Source organism: Pogona vitticeps, chromosome 1 (genome assembly GCF_051106095.1).
Source record: "Pogona vitticeps strain Pit_001003342236 chromosome 1, PviZW2.1, whole genome shotgun sequence".
In the NCBI taxonomy this organism is placed as follows: domain Eukaryota; kingdom Metazoa; phylum Chordata; class Lepidosauria; order Squamata; family Agamidae; genus Pogona; species Pogona vitticeps.
In genome coordinates, this window is record NC_135783.1 from 252,809,403 (window position 1) to 252,830,590 (window position 21,188).

Here is a 21,188-nt window from a genome sequence, read left to right on the forward strand (position 1 = left end):
ACTAGATCTGAACATGCCGATGTAATTCCCCAGATGTACATTTCTATTTTTTTTAACTGCATATTCATGGAGTATGTAAGTAAACCGCCAGAATCCTGATCATCTGTAAGGTGGCCAAGGTAAGGGGGGGGGGGGTCACATAGAGTGGTCAGGAAAATTTTCCCTTACAATACTAATTTAGAACATTTTCTTTCACTTTTTAAAATCCAATAATCAAGTGATTCATTGAGCAACATTGTAGTGTACACTATTTTGAATAAAATCTTACACAACATTGTAGTGTACACTATTTTGAATAAAATCTTACACATGCTGAATTAGGAATAAGTCCTACCGTACTAATTCAGCCTACTTTATCAAACCTGAAATCTATAAAAAGCTAAAGACCCATTTCTTCAGGCAGGCTTTTAACAATTATAACTGAATCCCTGAACCCCATTTTAGCAGATAGTTTTTAACTTTTTTCATGTTTTCATCTTTTAATTTTATTTTATTCCATATATTGTTTAATTTGTCTTTTAATATTTAACTTATTGTATTTTTAATTGTGTGAATTTTAATGTTGTGAGCCGCTTTGGGTCTCTTGTTGGGACAAATGTGGCATCATCATCATCATAATAGTGCATGAAGGAATAAGTCCCATTGAACTCACTGTGAATTACCTTTTTGGCATGCATGGAAATGAGCTGCGCATCTGCCTGTTAGTAAGTAGAGATGTTATTTCCCCCAAAATAAGACCTAACCTGAAAATAAGCCCTAGTATGATTGTTCAGGATGCTTGTAATATAAGCACTACCCCCAAATAAGCCCCAGTTAAGTGAAAACCCGCCCTCCACCATTGTGCAGCAACCAGAAAATGACATGACTTTAAAATAAAACATCCCCTGAAAATAAGCCCTAATGTGTTTATTGGAGCAAAAATTAATATAAGAGCCTGTCTTATTTTTGGGGAAACACAGTGTTTTGTACAATCAGCCCTGATCCTCCAGAATGAGACATGCAAAAAGCGCATATGGGTAACTAACTAGCTTAAAATTCAATGTGTTTGTGTTGCCACATCCCAGTCTGTTTTTTCGGCTGTACTGACAAGCAGAAACACAACAAGGTCAGCTTCCCTGGAGTGATGACAACGACATAATGAAGGGAAACCCACATTTGTTAAGATTTCTGCCTGTCAAATGGACAGCAGCCTTGCCAGAGACAGGGAACGATAGAAATAAAACGGGGCAGTGTGGAGAGTCTTCAAAGTGTTACCAGACTTTGTGCAGTGGGGATGGCTGGCAATTCACTGTGCATTAGGCTCGATTCACACGTTCACGTCGATAGCATGATTTCTGTACACTTGGGGACCCAGGTTAGAAAGGTGTTTGGATTAAGAAAAGTGTGGCGTTTGAAATACGCAACTTGTCATATTGACTCGGGAGAGGGCCATTCTCACAAACCACTCGCCACCTGAGATAAACACGCCGCCCGCCCGTGATTGTCAGAACAAGGCTCGAAGGACTGGTCGGAGGAGGGGGGGGGCGCAGCGTTTTGCGCATGCGCGCGGCATGCTGACCTGCGAAGGCGGCAGCCGCGGCCTCGTCCGCGCTCGGCAGGGACTCGGCCCCCATCTCGAGATGTTCGGCGTCCGCCTCCATAACGGTCACGGCTGTCACCTCCTCTTCCTCCTGTGGCTCCGCCTCCGAGCTATTCGCTTCGCCGTGCTGTTGCGGCTGGTGAGGTGGCAGGGGCTGCGGCGGCGGCGGCTCCGTTCCCTCTGCAGCTGCCGCCGCCGCCACTGCCGCAGCGGCAGCTACCGCCGCCTCCGCCTCGGCCAAGCCCAGCTGCTTCGCGGCCGAGTCCGACTCCTCCATCCGCAGTAGCGGCTGGGGTGGGGGTGGGGATGGGGACTGGAGGGAGCCCGTCAGGCTAGCCGAGCCCGTCCGAGCGAGAGTTATTCTCCGATCTCACCCGAGCTCCACCTTGAGGGAGTCCGAATGGGGACACTCGACTATCTACGGCCTTCTCCGATATTTTCCGAGTCCTCCCGATGGCCAGCCTAACCTAGACAGCCCTTCCCCCCCACGAGCCCTCTTCGGTCTCACCCGGGTATTCCCGAGCAGTTGCCGATCTGGCCCGATCTTTTCCGATCACGCAGAGGTGACCTGAGACTGGACCGGAAGCTCGCGAAGTTGTCCGAACAGGTCTGGGTTACCCATGGTTCCTAAAGCGATGGCCGACGGGGCTTGCCGAAGAGACCCGAGTCCTTCCGGTTACGACCGAACCCGGCGGAGAGGCTAAGGACCGAGCAGGACCGAAGGCCTGCTGAATCCCGCCTCTCGGTCCGAGGCAGCCCGAACGGTTCCGAAGAAGCGAAAGACGAAGTCGGTCTTGCGATCCTGCCCGGCCGCGCTAAAAGCAACGGACGGCGCTGTGCGATGGTTCCCGAAGCCCCGAGTGAGGCTGCGCAAGGGCTGTCGGGAGTCTGGAGAAATTGAGGCGGGGCGGGGAGTGAGGGAGCAGTGGGAAAATGGCGGCCGTTAGGCGAGGTGAGCTTGCTGGGCTCGAAGCGCTGTTGCTGCGGATACCGACGTACAGTATATTCATGTAGTTGAGTTGGGGCTCTTAGTTTTTACGATGTCATTCTTAATCCTCGGTATCAAATCAACAGGATTAGGATTGCCGCGTTGGCCTTTAGTGATGATAAATTGCCATAACAACAGTTCATAATTATGTTTCGAAACAAACAAAACTACTAAACTCCTCGGCAGGTTAAATGAGATTTCTTCCCCAGTATGCAGGGATGAAACTGCACTCCTCGTATGTCTTCCAGATAGAAAGTTTCAGACGTAATACTGTAAGTGATAGGTAAAGCGTACAGTATTTGTCACTGCCTTGGTGAGCCTGTGTATCGCTTTCGGACTGTGAGGCTGAGGATTGAATCCGAGTGATGTTTCTCTGGTCGCCTTTCTGCCTCCCCTTAATTAACAGTCGCCTAGAAAAGAAAGGAGATACAGTACTGTATCATCCAGTGTCTATGTTCAGGCCCACCATGTTCCAGAGTTAGCAGAATGGCGACACCGATCCTAGATTGTTGCTTGCTGGCATGGTCACAGACTCGTGAAAGAGTGATATCGGGATGGTTACACTTTGCCTCATACTTGTTTTTTTTTGCTAGTTTTAAGCAGCAGCTGTATATACACAATTTTCTGTGCATAAGCTGCAATCAAGTCGATAAGACTTTCCAGTAGCCATGCCACTGTTTAATATGCCGACTACTTTCTACTGCCAGATGCTTTTGTATAAATTAAACCAAAATAGATATTATGGATGTTGAAATTCTTACTGGAGTTGTGTCTCTGACTATGCATGGACTTAGGTGCTGTAGGTTGGAGGGCAACAGGTACTTCTCAGACCAGGATATTTCCGTTCCTGAATGGAACACTTGACCACTCTCATAACAGGGTTTTTCTCTGTTTGCAGCCTTCCTATCCTCAGAAGAAAGAGAAGGTTGTATTCTTATTATCTCAGTCAGCAAGCAAAATTCTACCTTTATGCTTTACTTGTCAAAGATGTATGACCATCTAAAGAGAAGATAGCTAGCTAAATGATGCTGTAGGGTGCTTCCAGTAAAGGTTTTGCACTAATGACTTTACAATCTCTCATACAATCCAGGGCACCTGGTTTTTATCATTTCCCTTAACTGCCTGAAAAGTTTTACTTAAGAATTGGATGCTCTGGAATGGAATGAGATAAAGCATGAGTCACAGCAATACATAGGCAGAAGCAGTTACTGATAGTTCAGAGAGCTCTCTAGAATCATTCTGTAGTTTTATTTATTACTATTATCAATGGTAATTGCCTGCTGTCAAGTCAATTTCAGTTTACAGCAATCCTTCATAGTATTTTCTAATTATGAAGTTCTCAGAAGTTGTTTACCAGTTCCCAGTACTTTATTATAGGAGTGCCATGGGATTGTGTAGTTTGCCCATGGCCACACAAGCTGCCTATTTTCCTGGGAGGCACAGTGGGGAATTGAACTCTCAAATTCTGTGGTCTGACTTAGTGATCCATCTAGCTAACTCCACTGTCATGGGTATTTCACCAATAATAGTTATATCTAGATAAGTTTCTGTTAATATAATGAGGCTTTAGTGGGAATATATATTGAATAATAGAGTTCACACCTATAATAGTACTCACAGAAATTTCATAGTTTCCCACAGTATTGATCCTTTCCATGAACTAGCAGAACTCTTATGTTATGTAAGAGTTAGCTAGTGAGCAATAAATCTGTCAGCTGAAGAGAATGTACCTGTACTTATCAATAGAATATGCAGTCTCCTTCAATGCTGTTATACAGCTCTAATAAATACATACATTATACTTAATGTATGTGCTAATTAAAATGGTATACATTGTATTTAAAATTGATATCCACATATTGTTGTTTAGTTATTAAGTCATGTCCAACTCTTCGTGACCCCATGGACCAGAGCACGCCAGGCCCTCCTGACTTCCAGTGCCTCAAATCATTCTATCATTTTTGAGATTATATCCCAGTACAGCTTTTCCCACTCTTTTGTTGACTATGAGGGCTACTCCATTTCTTCTACGGGATTCTTGCCACAATAGTAGACATGATAATTGTCTTAATTGAATTCGCTTAGTCCAGTGGTTCTTAGCCTTTTTGAAAGAAACGCCCCCTTGAGCCATTGAGGAAGTTATCATCGCCCCCCTCCCCGCGCTGATATCTTATTTATTTATTTATTTATTTATTTATTTATTTATTTATTTATTTATTTATTTATTTATTTATTTATTTATTTATTTATTTAAGACACTTAAATTCAATGACCCCTGAAAACAAAATTCAATTCCAAGAAAATGAAATGCCCCAAAAAAGTAACATTTAATGATTTAGTTGCAAGTGAATTTTAAGACGCAAAAAGAAATATAAAAAGGGCATAAAAACAAACTGCAATGCAGGAACTAAAAATTTCAAGACGAAAACTCTGAAACTAAATTAAGATTGGAGGAAAATATATATCCATGCACACTGTAAAAAGGCTGCAGCCATCTTCACAGGTTTGGCTTGCTCCAGCGCTCCCCTACCGCCCCCCCTTCTGCTCCAGAGCCCCCACGCTGCCCCTTTTCGTTTTACCGCCCCCCCTGAAAAATGAAATCGCCCCCTGGGGGGCATTATCGCCCACGTTAAGAACCACTGGCCTAGTCCCATCCATTTTAGTTCACTGACGCCCAGGATGTCAGCGTTCATTCTTGCCCTCCCCTGTTGGACCACATCCAGCTTACCAAAGTTCCTATATCTTATATAGGAATTTACTATGCAGTATTTTTCTTTGCTGCATCGGACTTTCCTTTCACTTCTACGTGTGTCCGCAGCTGAGCGTTCTTTCGGGTTTGGCCCAACCACTTCATTAGCTCTGGAGCTACTTTTACTTGTCCTCTGTTCTTCCTCAGTAGCATGTTGGACGCCTTCCAACCTGAAGGGCTTGTCTTCCAGCGTCATATCTTTTAGCCTTTGTTTCTGTCCATGGAGTTTTCTTGGCCAAGATACTGGAGTGGCATTGCCAATTCCTGCTCCAGGTGGGTCGCGTTTAGTCAGAACTCTCCACTATGACCTGTCTGGTCTTGGGTGGCCCTGCATGACATAGCTTCTCTGAATTACTCAAGCCCCTTCGCCACAACAAGGCAGCAATCCGTGAAGCGGTATTCACATATAGTATATGTTAAATATGTATGCATTAAATCTATTTTATATGTTAGTGGATGCAAAATGTATAGACTACAGTTCCACCTTACTGTCGTGTCTCTCCATCAATCAGTGGTTTTCACTATTAAAAAGGAACCTTTGGATTGCATTTAAAACTGTATTGTGTTTCAGCATTATTGAAAGATTGTCAGAAGAGTGAAGAAATAGTAAGCAAATTTAGAAAGCATGCATGATTCATTCACTAGAGGGGGTCAGAGAACTGCTCTGTATAATTGCATTACACTTGGAGCAATTTCAATCACTAAAAGTACGTATAAATGATACATTTGTCTAATTATATGTTCTTGCCTAATTCAGTTGTTTCTTGCTTTAAATTCTTTCACAAGGTGTGTGTCTGGCAATCCATTAACTGCTTACAGTGTGGTTCTGTGTGTGTTTACACAGAAATAAGGTCTATTGTGTTCAGTAAGCTTTCCTTCAGGGACGTGGTGGCGCTGTGGGCTAAACCGCAGAAGCCTGTGCTGCAGGGTCAGAAGACCAGCAGTCGTAAGATCAAATCCACGCGACGGAGTGAGTGCCCATCACTCGTCCCAGCTCCCGCCAACCTAGCGGTTCAAAAGCATGCAAATGCAAGTAGATAAATAGAGACCACCTCGGTGGGAAGGTAACAGCGTTCCGTGTCTAAGTCACACTGGCCATGTGACCACGGAAGATTGTTTTCGGACAAAACGCTGGCTGTATGGCTTGGAAACAGGGATGAGCACCGCCCCCTAGAGTCGAACACGACTGGACAAAAATTGTCAAGGGGAACCTTTACCTTTACGTTTAACCTTTAAGCTTTCCTTAGTGTATTGCATTGTATAGGCATCGATTGGAAACACATGCACAACATTATTTGTGGATCATTAATGCAAGATGAGGGCGTAGTAAAATAGATCTTGGGTTGTGTTATATCTTTGAAGGAGGCTGTGTATGTTCTAATTTTGCTGCTGTCATGGTTAATCCAAGGAAATGCTTTTTTCTCAAAAGAACCAGAAGAAAAATATTTCCACTCTATTACATTTATACTCTGTCTTTCTATTAAAAGATAGTGCTTAGACCAGCTTGCAAACTTTTAAAAAGAAAAAAAAACACATAAAACCATATTTAGCTAAAAATAATATAATCGTATAAAAAAAATATAAACTTGTCCCACTGTGAAGCCATTGAAATACAGTTAAAAATACTGTGGGGCACACTAAGCCTCATGTGCTAATGTAAAAAGATAATGTTTTACTCCCTTCTTAAAATCAGTAAGAGTGGAAACATATCACAAGTCAGAAGGAAGCGCATTCCATAGTTTGGGAGCCACACTAGAGAAGACCTCCTCATGTGCTTTTTAGGTGGGTTATTCAGACTGCTGGTATTTTTAAAAGGGCCTTTCAAGATCTTAGAGTCCAGACATACTCATAATGAGATCGGCAGTTCCCCATGTAGCCAGGCCCAAGCCATCTAGGGCTTTAAAGGTTAAAACCAATGCCTTGAATTGGGCCTGGTAAGCAACTGGCAATCAGTGACGGTCTTTCAGTATTGGGATCATATGATCACAGTACTATACACCAGTTAACAGCCTAGCTACTGTATGGTGAACCAGTTGAAGATCCCAGACCCTCTTCAAAGGCAGCCCCAAGTACATTGCAGTAGTGAAGCTGTGATGTAACTGCCCTTGATGACTGTTGCTAAGTCAGATCAATTCAAGATTGGTTGTAGCTGCCTTACCAAGCAGACCTGCGCAAAAGCATTCCTCATCACCACTGCCACCTGGGAGTCCAGTGACAGGGCAGAGTCAAAGGGCATTCTCAGACTATGAACTTGATCAGTCAGGGGAAGTACAGCTTTTTGAAAAAAAGGCTGAGTCTGATTTTCCTGAATTTGATTTTCTACTGACAAACAGTTATTCTATCTTGTTATGATTTAATTTCAGCTTGTTCACCTTCATCCAACCCTTTATCAAGCCCAGATCACATCAAAGAACCTGACTGCTTCCTTAGTGTTTGGGGGACAGAAAGCAGTAGAGCTGGATGTCATTAGCAAATTGGTGGCACCTCACTCCAAACCTCTGAATGACCATTCCCAGCAGCTTCATACAAATCTTAATTAATATAGGAAATAAAGTGGAGCCCGGGGGGACACCAAAAACTAGGGCATCAAACAGTGTTCCCTCAGCACTACCTTTTGTGTATGTCCTGACAGGAAGAATTTGAACTACTGTAATATAGTGCCCCCAGTGCCTAACCTTGAGTTTATAAGAGCTGAGCACGCCTGTTTTGGAGAGGACATTTGGAGGTCACTTATTTATATGGTCACCAGAAGTTGAAGGTGACTTGACAGCACATAACAGCAGTATGTAACCTGGCCAGGTGATCTAACAGGATACCATAGTCAATGAATGCCACTGAAGGCTCAGAGGGAACTAGTAAAGTTGCACTCCTCTTATCCAAAATAGAGATGGACACGAGTTAAGTTGTCCCTGTCCCAAGTGAGTCGTCATCGTGTCCACACAGATATTCAGGCATGGCGACCGCCTCCCCTGCACACTCACCCATTCCTCGGACAATGCATGCATTTCTGTATGCTGTCCCCCAGCATGTGGCCACTCACCTTTTGCAGCCTGCTTTTCTGTTTCCACTTCTCTCTCAGCCAACCACTCAGATGAGGCATCTCTGCCCCACTGCCTTTGTGTGGCCAGCTAATAGAGAAGATGGAAGAGCAAGCTGCAAAAGGTGAGTGGCCAGTCGCACTGGGCTGGCAGGGAGAGAAGTGTACATTGCCCAAGGAATGTGCGAGCATGCAGGAGAGGTAGGCACCGTGCAAGCACACCTGTGCAGGTGTGATGAGGACTTGCCCAGGACAGGGACAACTTAATTTGTGCCCATCTCTAATCCAAACCCTTCGCCTTTGCTGAGAAAGCAGTCTCCAGTCTCTCCAGTCAAAAGCCTGATTGAAATAGGGCTAGATAATCATATCAGCCAAGAGTGTCTGGAGTTGCAGGGTCACCAGCTTAGCTAAAAAATGGTAAATATAAGACTAGCCTATGAGATTTGCAGAATGGCTTACTTGTTTAGTATTTCGCTGCAGAGCCAGATGATGAGAGTTCAGTTCCTCACTGTTTCCTTGGCAGGAGCTGGGCTCAGTGATCCATAGGATCCTTTTCAGCTCTACAGTTCTAAGGTGATGATGATTATAAAATGAAAACTTCTGGGTCAAGGGTGTGTTTCTTTAAGAATCATTTTATGAGAACTTTCTTTAGATGGTAAAGGACAAGCCTTACCATTAAGAAAGCATTTATTACAGTACTTCCTTTAGCCGTGACATCAGTCTCACCTTAGCAGATTTAGTTAGCCAGGAGGAGCAGAGATCAAAAAAGCAGGTGGTACCTCTTTTCCAGGTACTCTGTCCACATCCTTCAAAGAATCCCAGCTAAAAGGGCAAGAGATTGCCAATGTTACATCAACATGACCTGTCCCAATATCACAGTCCAAGTCAAGGTGAATATGACTAGCCTTGTCTGAAAAAAAAGAAAAGGAAACTGTTCACAGTGACCAACCAACAGCTCTGGCACTCCCTCCTCAGTACCCTGGTGAAGGAGACCATGCACAATTCAGAAAGGTATCACTGGTCTGCTATGCGCTGATGCATAGCATAGGCTTTCCTGGCACTCTGTCTCTGCAGCATACCTTTTCGGATAGTTTCCAGTACTAATATATATTCAGGCATCTTTTTGCTTTTAATGTTTTATCCTGAAACGTAGTTTTCCTAATTATTTTTTGTTTTCTGTACAGGAAGAACATCATCTGTTGTATCCTTTCTTTTTCAATCAATTGCTTATATAACAATATTTGATTAAGGAACTTGATTTGGTGGACAGAGTGCCTGAAGAACTCTGGATAGAGGCTCGTAACATTGTACAGGAGGCGGCAACAAAAACCATCCCAAAGAAAAGGAAATACAAGAAAGCAAAGTGGCTGTCCAACAAGGCCTTACAAATAGCAGAGAAGAGAAGGGGGAAAATGCAAGGGAGATAGGGAAAGTTACAGAAAACTGAATGCAGACTTCCAAAGAATAGCAAGGAGAGACAAGAGGGCCTTCTTAAATGAACAATGCAAAGAAAAAGAGGAAAATAATAGAAAAGGAAAAATCAGAGATCTGTTCAAGAAAATCGGAGATATTAAAGGAACACTTTGTGCGAAGATGAACATGATAAAGGACAAAAATGGTAGGGACCTCACAGAAGCAGAAGACATCAAGAAGAGGTGGCAAGAATACACAGAGGAATTATACCAGAAAGATTTGGATATTCCGGACAACCCAGATAGCGTGGTTGCTGGCCTTGAGCCAGACATCCTGGAGAGTGAAGTCAAGTGGGCCTTAGAAAGCTTGTCTAACAACAAGGCCAGTGGAGGTGATGGTATTCCAGTTGAACTATTCCGGTGGAACTACAGTGGTGCCTCGCTAAATGATGATAATCCATTCCACTGAAATCGCTGTTTAGCGAAATCAGCGTCTAGCGAAAAGCATTTCCCCATTGGAATGCATTGAAACCTGTTTAATGCGTTCCAATGGGGAAGAATCGTCGTTGTCTAGTGAAGATCGGCCATAGGAAAGCCACTTTGTGAACCGCCAATCAGCTGTTTAAATAGCTGTCTTGCGAAGCTTAGGTCCCGAAAACACCCGTTTTGCGAGCACGGAGGGAGCTGTCAAAATCGTTGTCTAGCGAAAATTGGTTTGCGAAGCAAGGACCAAACATTGTCCAGTGAAATTCCCCCATAGGAATCACTGTTTTGTGATTCGCTATAGCGATCGGAAAAAGTCAATGTCTAGCGAAAAAACTGTCATGCGGGGTAACTGTCTAGCGATGCACCACTTTATTTAAAATCTTAAAAGATGACTGTTAAAGTGCTACATTCAATATGCCAGCAAACCTGGAAAACTCAACAGTGGCCAGAGGACTGGAAAAGATCAGTCTACATGCCAATCCCAAAGGAGGGCAGTGCCAAAGAATGCTCCAACTACCGTACAATCACACTCATTTCCCACCCTAGCAAGGTTATGCTGAAAATCCTCCAAGGTAGGCTTCAGCAGTATGTGGACCGAGAACTCCCAGAAGTACAAGCTGGATTTCGAAGGGGCAGAGGAACTAGAGACCAAATTGCTAACATGCACTGGATTATGGAGAAAGCCAGAGAGTTCCAGAAAAACATTTACTTCTGCTTCATTGACTATGCAAAAGCCTTTGACTGTGTGGACCACAGCAAACTATGGCAAGTCCTTAAAGAAATGGGAATGCCTGACCACCTTATCTATCTCCTGAGAAACCTATACGTGGGACAAAAAGCAACAGTTAGAACTGGATATGGAACAACTGAGTGGTTCAAAATCGGGAAAGGAGTACGACAAGGCTGTATATTGTCCCCCTGCTTATTTACCTTATATGCAGAATACATCATGCGAAAGGCCGGACTGGAGGAATCCCAAACTGGAATTAAGAGTGCCGGAAGAATTATCAACAACCTCCGATATGCAGAAGATACCACACCGATGGCAGAAAGTGAGGAGGAATTAAGGAACCTTGTAATGAAGGTGAAAGAGGAGAATGCCAAAAATGGTCTGAAACTCAATATCAAAAAAAACTAAGATCATGGCCGCTGGTCCCATCATCTCCTGGCAAATAGAAGGGGAAGAGATGGAGGCAGTAACAGATTTTACTTTCTTGGGCTCCATGATCACTGCAGATGGTGACAGCAGCCACAGAATTAAAAGATGCCTGCTTCTTTGGAGGAAACTGATGACAAACCTTGACAGCATCTTAAAAAGCAGAGACATCACCTTGCCGACAAAAGTCCGAATAGTCAAAGGTATGGTTTTTCCTGTAGTGATGTACGGAAGTGAGAGCTAGGCCATAAAGAAAGCTGACCGCCGAAGAATTGATGCTTTTGAATTGTGGTGCTGGAGAAGGCTCTTGAGAGTCCCCTGGACTGCAACCTATCAATTTTAAAGGAAATGAAACCTGAGTGCTCACTGGAAGGACAGATCCTGAAGCTGAGGCTCCAATACTTTGGCCATCTCATGAGAAGAGAAGACTCCCTGGAAAAGACGCTGATGTTGAGAAAGTGTGAAGGCAAAAGGAGAAGGGGACGACAGAGGACGAGATGGTTGGACAGTGTCATCGAAACAACCAACATGAATTTGACTCCGGGAGGCAGTGGAAGACAGGAGGGCCTGGCATGCTCTGGTCCATGGGGTCACGAAGAGTTGGACACGACTAAAGGACTAAACAACATCAATCTGTTCTGGGGAACAATATGATTCCTTAGAAGTTCATTCAAGTAATTCAATGAGAAGATGATCAATAAACCCCAGCAATGATAGTTTGCTCAGTAATAATTCTGTCCAATGTACACAGGAAATGTTGGGTATTTCTAGGGTATGCCCTCAGTTCACCTGAGCCTTGAAAGAATGGACTATGGATTGTTAAGCATATCTTGGAACAGAACCCTCCATAGTGCAGAGTCATCTTGTGACAAGCTAAGAAGGTGAGTTCCTGAAGGTTGAAAATTACTGTGTTATATTGTAGTTTTGAAATTATCAATCAAATTTACTGGAGATAGGCAGAAGAAAAGTATGTTATTCCTGCTCTTTATGGCTTTAACATGATTGATCCGTTTACTGGAAGACTCAGAAATGAAGCAGAATGAAACCACCAAACTTATAAACTTACACCTGAAAAACATGAATAACACATTTTGCAAGAAATTTCATCAGAAGCATTCCCAACATTGTCTAATCTATTTCTTCTGCTGTTGTCCTTTCTTACGTCTGAAGAATCTGAATCCCCACTTTAGTTTCAATAAAACTAACCGCACATCTGTTGCCTATCGGTCTATTCAGGACCGTAAATAGCAGAAAAGCAAAATAAACATCTACATGGAAGAAGATATTAATACTGTATTAAAAATCCTCTACTGACCTAAATGGGAGTGGCTCTTATAGCTTCATTTCTACCAAGAAAAATGTGGCTGTTATTGGTGTATGTGGGTGGTTACAAGCATTGTGTCCAAGAGCAAGCTCAGCACTTTTAGCAATGCACATGTTCTAGCAAGAACAGAAAATGTACTTCATTGATTAAAAGAGGACATACACAAATAAAAAAGAACTGTTAAGAAGATACAAAAGAGGCAAGATCCATCTATTAAGAGTAATGCTTCCTTTTGAAGAATAGACTCTTTTTCCAACTTACATAATACAATTGTGGATTTAGAGAACTAAAAAATACAAAAGGAGAATCCATATGAGGTGATAACATTGGGCCAACTAACAAAAAGGGGTGCAAAAGCACAAAAATTGTGTACGTTTTCAAGCAAGCTTGTCTTTAACAGGAAAAAATAAAATGTAAGTAGTGTATGGGAAAGGGAAGGGCAGGAACAGAGCTTTCTGTTTCTGCATTTACTGCAGTGTACTTTAGGTATTATTTATTACAGTCATTTACAGGAATATCAGGAAATTCTGTGTACAGAATTAGACTCTTGCTCCATCCTACCCAGGGTTTTTGACAGTAATTGGCAGTGGATTTCTCGGTCTGTATCCTAATGTTTGCGATCAAAGTTCTTACTTCCTGCATACAAGGCATGTACTGTGGCACTGAGCTCCCGCTTCTTACCTGAGTAGTTTACAAGGAGCATAATAATATAGCAATAAAATTGTAAAAAACAATATAAATAATTTAAAACTTGTCAGGATCTTTCTACAAAATAGCCAATAGTATGTGGCCCTGGACGAGGAAAGGGTGTGTTTTGCAGAAGCAGATATCTATGTTAACATTTCCTGCCTTCCTCCCACAATTCTTCCTACAGGGCTGTTTATAAAAAATGACTTTATAGGGTGGCAATGTAACAGGAATAGTGCTTATATTCTTTACCTTCCTTTTTCTTTCATGTGATTTCTTGCGGGATAGCTGGTAGTAGGATGTACTGTTGAGGCAGAAGGGATCCAACTAGATCGGGAGTAATAGGCATGATGAAGAACTAGGAGAAAAGCTACATATGCCGCTGATTGTCAAGGCAAAAAGTTTTTCCCCCCTTTTCCTTTAGCATTAGATGAGAGCAGTGACATTATAGACACTTCTCAATGTAAGGGAATGGAAGAAAACTGGGAATTCTAGTCATACTAAAATGGAGTCTGTTAGGTTCTGTGTAACATAAATTCAAAAGAGATGTTTTTCAGGAGCTTGTTATGCAGAGTTGTTTGTCTAAGTCATAAGGATGAACAGTCCAGAGAGAGGAGACGCAACAAAACCCACTACAGTGTTGCCTTTACTTATAAACTTAATCTGTTCCGGAAGATGGGCCATAACTCGAAACCTCTGAACTCACACTCTAACCGCTGGAGCGAAAGAGCTACAAGGAAAGCAGACTCTTTGCCATTAACAGTTAGCAATTTGAATTCCCCGCCTTTTTCCCTGCCTTTTTTCTGGTTGTAACTCGAAGCTCTGTTCACAAGTAGAAGCAAAATTTTGCGGCTGGAACTGGTTGTAACTCGAAATGGTAGTAAGTCGGGACAGTCGTAAGTTGAAGCACCACTGTAACTTGGAGAAAATAAGACACCTGGAGTCTTGATCGTGAGAACTTTGGGTAGTGATCGGAGTGTTCTGAATTAGGCCTACTTGGACTTAATTGTTTGACAGCTTGAGATAGTAATTAGGAAAGAGTTCCTAAAGATACGTAACATATATGTGAAAACTTGTCTACTAATTTTTATCAGGGGGATGGATTCCAGCTTCAGAATTTTAGGAGAATTATGTACACTGCAGTTTGAAAGGCACTACCATTGCAGAAAACATATTCTTGAAGGTGTGTGAATTAGTAGAAAGTCTTGGTCTGAGCTGAGATAAATTGAAAAGCATCACTGCTGATGGTGCAAGTAATATGGTGGGAAGTACAAACTGGTGTAGTTGCAAGAATCAATGAAGAGATACTGAAATTAAACTGGTACACTTCCCATGCAGTTTCACTGAATCATCCATCAGCAAGCCTTATGTAGTAAGATTATTCAGTGGGAAATTGTGATGTGTATTGTGTATCCAGCATTAATTACATCAGGCATCATGGCCTTACTCATTGGCCGTTTCAAAATTTTCCCTCATAGATAGATGCAGAATATGGAGATATATTGTACCATTCAGAAATCAGGTGGCTTAGCATAGGCAAAGATCTCAAACATTTTTCCAGTCTTTGTCATTAAGTTGATGTCTTTCTCAAGAAGAAAGGAAAGGGTCACCTTAATGCAGTCCCCAGGTCCCAGAGGGTTGGGGACCCTTGCTTTATGTCATTTGTCAACTCTGGAAGCTGTTGGTTGCTTTTTGTCACTGCTATCTTTCATTTGGGAAAAATGAATGCCATCATAAATATACATAGAAGATGCTTATAATATGTCAATATAATATTACATGATAACAGGGATGTAATATGGGAAAATAGCAAAATACATGATTATGTACAAAACATTTTCCTTGACAAATTATCAGCTGTCCTCTGTTCCTTTACAGATTCTATTCTATTTAAATGGAGTTTATTATATATTTTATTTCTTGGCAACCTTGCTGATGATTGTTTATAAAAGTAAGTTACAGTATTTTAAATACACAAGTGAGAGATTATTCTTCAGACTGTCATGGACCTGATCTAATTTTCTTTTCTTCTTTCATACTTTGCTTATTGGCAGGTCAAGTTTTCACTTATCCAGATAATTTCTTAACTCTTGATCTCATATTGCTGTTCATTATGGCAATTCTAGAAACTATCCGGATATACTTCGGTAAGTTGGGCAGCATCTGAGCATTTGGAGCATGTTAAATATTAAGCTTTTTGTAGAGATACATTCAAACATGCTACTTCGAGACAAGTAATCAGTGGCTTACAACACATTTAAAGGCTTATTCTGGTGAGCATCTGGGGTGTCATTCAGTCTAGTGCTGTCCTCTGAAAATGCTGGCCACAGAGACTGGCGAAACGTTAGGAAGAACAACCTTCAGAACACACCAAAGAGCCCGAAAAACCCACAACGACCAAACGACCACCTTTTTCTTGTGCCTGGGCCTTGTTGCGAGTACGAGATTTAGGCTAAAGGTCCATCTTCACTCCAGTCAGAAGTCAAAACTGAGTGAAGCACTCTAGCAGATGGTGTGATCGCTGGAGTTGTTGAAGCACAAGGAAAGCATAGTTGTTTCTCCCTCTCATAATTTAAATTGTTTGCGGTAGTATTTAGCGTCATAATTATTGTGTGTTCTTCAGTCCAGTGAATCAGACAGGAATCAAAAATAGGATTGTACTACATATTATATTGTGTCTTTCCACATGATAGAAGCAGTAGAAATAAATTTGTGAGCTGCATCAATATGTTTCATAGGGGATGGGTCTGAAAACTAAATATAAAGGGTCAAGTGACTGGAGCCTTGGGGGATCAGAATGTTCTAAACCTGTTATTTCATCCTTTCTTAATCATATGCAAGAACATGTCATATATTAGTGAATTCAGGGGTGAATCCAGCAAAGGTACAGCCAGTAGAGGCAGAGGCAGTTTTCACTCAGTTCCCCTTCCTGTAAACCTTTGCTCCAAATGATTGGGAGTCCCCTGGAACAATGTTAAACGCAGCTCTTTTGAAGCTATAGAGGGATGGGAGAGTAATGAAAATTTTTCGCCTCCTTTTTATTGACAAGAGTGTTCTAAGCAGAAGAGGCAAAAACCAAAGAAACAAAACAAAAACATGGGCAACTTAGAGACTATTGTATTTTAATATGAGCTTTCGTGAACATGTCCACTTCATCAGACATACTGAAACAATGAAATATTGAATGAAAGAGCAGTTTCATACTAAATGCATTTACTGTATGTGCAGTAAATTCTAAGCAGAAGTCCACTATGGGACAGTCTTGCCTGCATAAATAAAGTCTCTGGATCCAATCAATTTTTATGCCCTTTTTTATTTGGAAACTGTTCAAATAACCTTAATTTTGGATAGTACTTTAACTGCTTCTCCTATGTAGTCTTAACTATTGTTCTATTTTGGATTTGGGTCCATCAGTTATTCTTATGCCATATGTCTTTTTTGTTTTTAATTTTACCAGGTACCAAAGGGAATTTAACAGAAGATGAGGCTCCACTGGGTTTCAGCCTTGTCATCACAGGAGGAAGTATAGTTCTGTCCATCTACTTTCTAGTGTGGCAAACTTATGTCCTGAGAGCAGATGTCATTATTAATGTTGTGCTGATTATTATATATGGACTTGAAGGAATTTTTCAAATTATAGCCATTGCTGCATTTGTCAGCTAAATCATGTTGCTGCCTGTGGCACATCTGTCTTTTATATCCCACCCCCCAAAAAACAGAACACATCTTTTAAATGATGTCCTTGTAAATATATGTGGTGTTAATCTTCTCAGATTTTAAACACTTGGTTAAATTACAAAGTTTAATCAAGCCTTCTTGATTAGCATGTAACAGGCTATATGAAGTTACTTATTCTTACCATATCTTTTGTGTTAGAATTTGGCTAAAATGTTCATCCCCAATTTTAGGCCAATCCACATTTTATGTGGCAGACATGTTTTATGCTTGTCAGTACCATTGTGGTGCAGGGAAAAATATGTTCCTGCAAATAAACACAGGGGTACAATAGAGATCTTTTAGGGGCCCATGATTCTAATATAAAGAATTACACTGGCGAGTCTTGTATTCACACACCACCGCCTTCTGTCCTCCATGTTCCAGTTCTCTCCTCTCTTTGGGGAAGACTATACAGTGGGGTCTTGACTTGAGAACTTAATCCGTATTGGAAGGCGGTTCTCAAGTCAAAAAGTCTGTAAGTCAAGTCTCCATTGACCTACAGTGCATTGAAAACCGATTAATCCCGTAACAGACCGTTTTTGTTCCATTTTGGTTTTTTTCTGGTCTGTAAGTCAAATCTCAGTCTGCAAGTCAAACCTAAATTTTGCGGCCAGAGAAGTCTGTAACTCAAAAAGTCTGTAAGTCAAGCCGTCTGTAAGTCAAGGGTCCACTGTAGTTTGTTGTTATTTCTTTACTAGGCAGATCATGGCTTATTATACATATTATAGCCTCATGACCAGAATAGGAAACTACAGTATGATAGTATTTTCTAGTTCTGGTTTAAAGAACTGTTGTTTCTTCACAAGTACAGAAACTATGGTTTGCTGTAAAGAGGAATTCAGAAAACATTCAAGGTGTAAGGGAAGAGGCTTTGGCATTACAAAGTCAGCCATAGGTTTTCAGTACGAGTTGTTTCATTCCAAGGGAAAAAATGTTGGAATAGAGTATTATTGTCATGTGCTTAATTTCCATTGGATATCAAAATGATAACTTTATATCTGTATGTATTATTGGGTACTCTTCAGTAGTTCAGATTATTTTGAATGCCGTATACCAGAAGAGATATTGTTCTAATCTTGTTCTTATGGCTTCACCCCATATAACTTTTTGGGAAGGTGAGCTGTGACTGCTCTTCTGGAAACTGTAGTATTTAACATTTTTTACTTCCATTTTTAAAAAATACATCACATTTACATATAATAGCAATGAGGTTTCCTTCCACTTAGATGTTTGTGTGTGAAGTAAATATTTATTGTATTTCATTCCACAAGGTGATATGTTATGCCTTCTTTTATTTATCTTTTTAACTAATCTGTATTATTCATTCTATTTTTCTGTATTTTATAGAATAAATGTGTAGGTAAGGTAAACATACTGTTGTAGAGCTGTAATTATTTGTAAATTGTCTTGTGTCCCTTTACTGGGAAAAAGGCAGCAAAGTAGAATAAAGAAACAAATAATGGCTGGAGTCCTATTACTATTTGCTTAAGATTTGCATAACTTGTTGCAGCTAATTGATGAGTTTCAGGAGCATATCTTGGTTATGCAGTTAGTTGTGTGACCAAACTTGCAATCAAGGCACACTCCAGAACTTCATCAATTAGCTGCCATTAGCCACAGTAAGTTACACAAACCTTACACAAGCACTAACAGGATTTCAGCGAATGTGTGCACATGACTATCCCTGTTGTTTACCTAAACATTCTGTGTTTATATTGTCAATCAGAAGTATATACATAGACCACACCAGCTTGTGCTCTTTTTGATTTGTGCTACATACTAGTCAGATTCTTTATGCAGAGGCACCATGTGTAAATGTAGCTCTACACACAGGAGGTGCTTCTACCAGTTTAGGAGAAGGCACTCTTTCTCTTGCATAATCAGGCCCATTCAGAAGGGACTGCTGGGCATCTGTGTCTGGAGGTGCAGAACTGAGAATATTGGGCAGGAAAAGCTCAGGCATGCTGCTTGGTGTTACCTGAATATGTAGTCACACAACATAAGAGACAATTCTGTAATTTTTAGATACTATGAAATCAAATACGAGGTTGCATGCTATATTTAAGCTTTGATATTGTGGCATTTCTTCAGAATTCTTACAAATCTGGTTGCAGATTGCAAATAGGAAAATTGTCATTTCTGGGGGATTGTCCCTCCAAAACATTCCAAGAAGTATTGAGACTAGAGATACTAAACCTTCTGGTATTAGGACTTCATTATTATTTAGCACAGTGGTTCTTAACCTTTGTTACTCGGATGCTTTTGAACTGCAACTCCCAGAAACCCCAGTCAGGACAGCTGGTGGTGAAGGCTTCTGGGAGTTGCAGTCCAAAATTCCTGAGTAACCCAAGGTTAAGAACCAGTGATTTAGTACACAAAATACATAACTCAAAAGAGAGTAGTTTTGAATTGCCTCTAATATCCCAGCACAGCAGAACAAGAATGTCTGGTTTATCAAAATGATCACTATATTTGACTCAAAAGCTTGAAAAATGTGTTCAACACATGATATTTTTATGAGTTGAGAATTTGAGAGACAGTAATTGGTGGAAAGTATGAAGTGGATGAATGTTCTTCCTAACTTAATTATATCATCACTGATAGTGATTAATAGCTGCTGTGTACATGAATGAGACACATCCGTCTGCATATATGCAATGATCCTCTTCATACCCCTGTTGCAGATACTCAGTGTATTTCACATTAAAGGTATTTATACAGTAACACTTATCTCAAAGCTGCTCAGAAATGATTATTCTGCTTGTTTACTTGGATGTATTTCCCCTTAAAAGCAGTGCAGTCTACTTCATTAAATGTGCAAAGGATTGCAGTCTTAGCCCATACAAGATTCTTTGATCACTCAGAACAAAATATATTTCCTGCTTTGCCTTTTATTTATTACTGATGAATTAATTTTGGCAGTAATTCATTATTAACATTTATAAGCTGAAATCACCTATAAATGTTATGCCAAAAGGCAAACAGCTTAACTTTCAGTCACTTTTAGCTAGCAATTAACAAGTCATTACTTGGGCACCTGCTGGCTTGGTGTACACTTATGAATCCCAGCAGGAACTCATTGATTGCCAGCTAGAAGGCACTGAAAATTATACCATTTCCCTTCCATATTTGTAACAAAGCAACAAAATTTAAAACTTACACTCCTCGGTTATGTTTGCAGTCTGTGTTTTTTATCTCACTGTATATATAATATACTGTATAATCTACAATGTATTGGTATTCAGCCTGATGAAGATTGTTAAGGCAGGGGAATTGGTCACAAGGAAATGTTTGGTGCCTGATGGTCTCCTTCCAATAGTGCAAAGGGAGCTGAGTTAACTTCACTAGTCCCCTGCCAGGTCCAATCTTTGCCTGAATTTCATTCCCTGGGCTTACACAGTCCACAGTCTATGGCTGGGGTCTAGTTCTTAGCACTGACCCCAGCCTGCTAATGCCCTTTTGAGAGAGCTTGTGTTGCTACAGTCAACATGCTGTCCTTTCCCAAGGCACAAAACATGGGTCCAGCAGCTCTGCTGCCTCCCTCCACTCCCTGGCCTCAGACTCTGCAGAGGGCAATGAATATTCCCCCTCTTCCTCCCTTAAATCAGGCTGCCACCAATAGGCCTAGCTCTGTCCCCCTGCCCATCTGCCCCAGGCTGCTTTCTCCCACCTGGACCCTCCATTTCCTTTTCTGTATCCTACTAGACCCAGCTGCCAGGGTCACTGTCATACCCATTAGGGACATGTGGTGAGGGCAGGCAACCAGAGCATGCCCTCCACAGAGCCCCCCCCCCAAGCCAAGTGGGCTGGCATTTCCTCATCTTCCGCTCCAAGGATTCTACTGAGAGACATAACCCATATTAACGTGGGCTTTCTCCTTCCTGGACTGCACCGTGAAGGTGAAGGACTGCAGGACTAAGTACCAGCAGGTTAGGCAAGTGTTGGTGTTCTTCATTTGTACTAAATATGTGTGATTGGTAACCAGTGTGGAGGGGACCCCAAGGAGGTAATATTGGAGGGCATGGATGGCCTAGTGGACAGCAAGGGCTTCTC

General features: G+C 41.5%; 2 protein-coding genes across 9 annotated transcripts in view; one reads left to right on the forward strand and one right to left on the reverse strand.

The window, feature by feature from the left end:
- Positions 1 to 2,389, reverse strand: part of DEAF1 (DEAF1 transcription factor) — a 31,277-nt gene extending 28,888 nt beyond the window's left edge. Inside the window, exon 1 of one of the 7 annotated variants that reach the window (XR_013540743.1) lies at positions 1,559 to 1,964. Coding sequence is in view for 2 of the 7 variants with exons in the window: in XM_020784171.3 (XP_020639830.3) it covers positions 1,559 to 1,856 (298 nt within the window). In the remaining 5 variants the exon portion in view is untranslated. The other 6 variants (XM_072985611.2, XM_020784172.3, XM_078383658.1 and 3 more) reach the window with 6 other exon arrangements.
- Positions 2,369 to 18,597, forward strand: TMEM80 (transmembrane protein 80). Of its 2 annotated transcripts, none has more exons than XM_020784174.3 (5): positions 2,369 to 2,531; positions 9,538 to 9,554; positions 15,276 to 15,369; positions 15,473 to 15,565; positions 16,876 to 18,597. In XM_020784174.3, exons 1-5 carry the CDS (start codon positions 2,513 to 2,515, stop codon positions 17,079 to 17,081), a joined length of 429 nt encoding a protein of 142 aa, XP_020639833.1. In that variant the 5' UTR covers positions 2,369 to 2,512; the 3' UTR covers positions 17,082 to 18,597. The 2 variants fall into 2 exon arrangements, with proteins under 2 accessions (XP_020639833.1, XP_072841715.1); XM_072985614.2 differs by lacking the exon at positions 2,369 to 2,531 and adding an exon at positions 8,442 to 8,478.
- Positions 18,598 to 21,188: the final 2,591 nt, after the last annotated feature.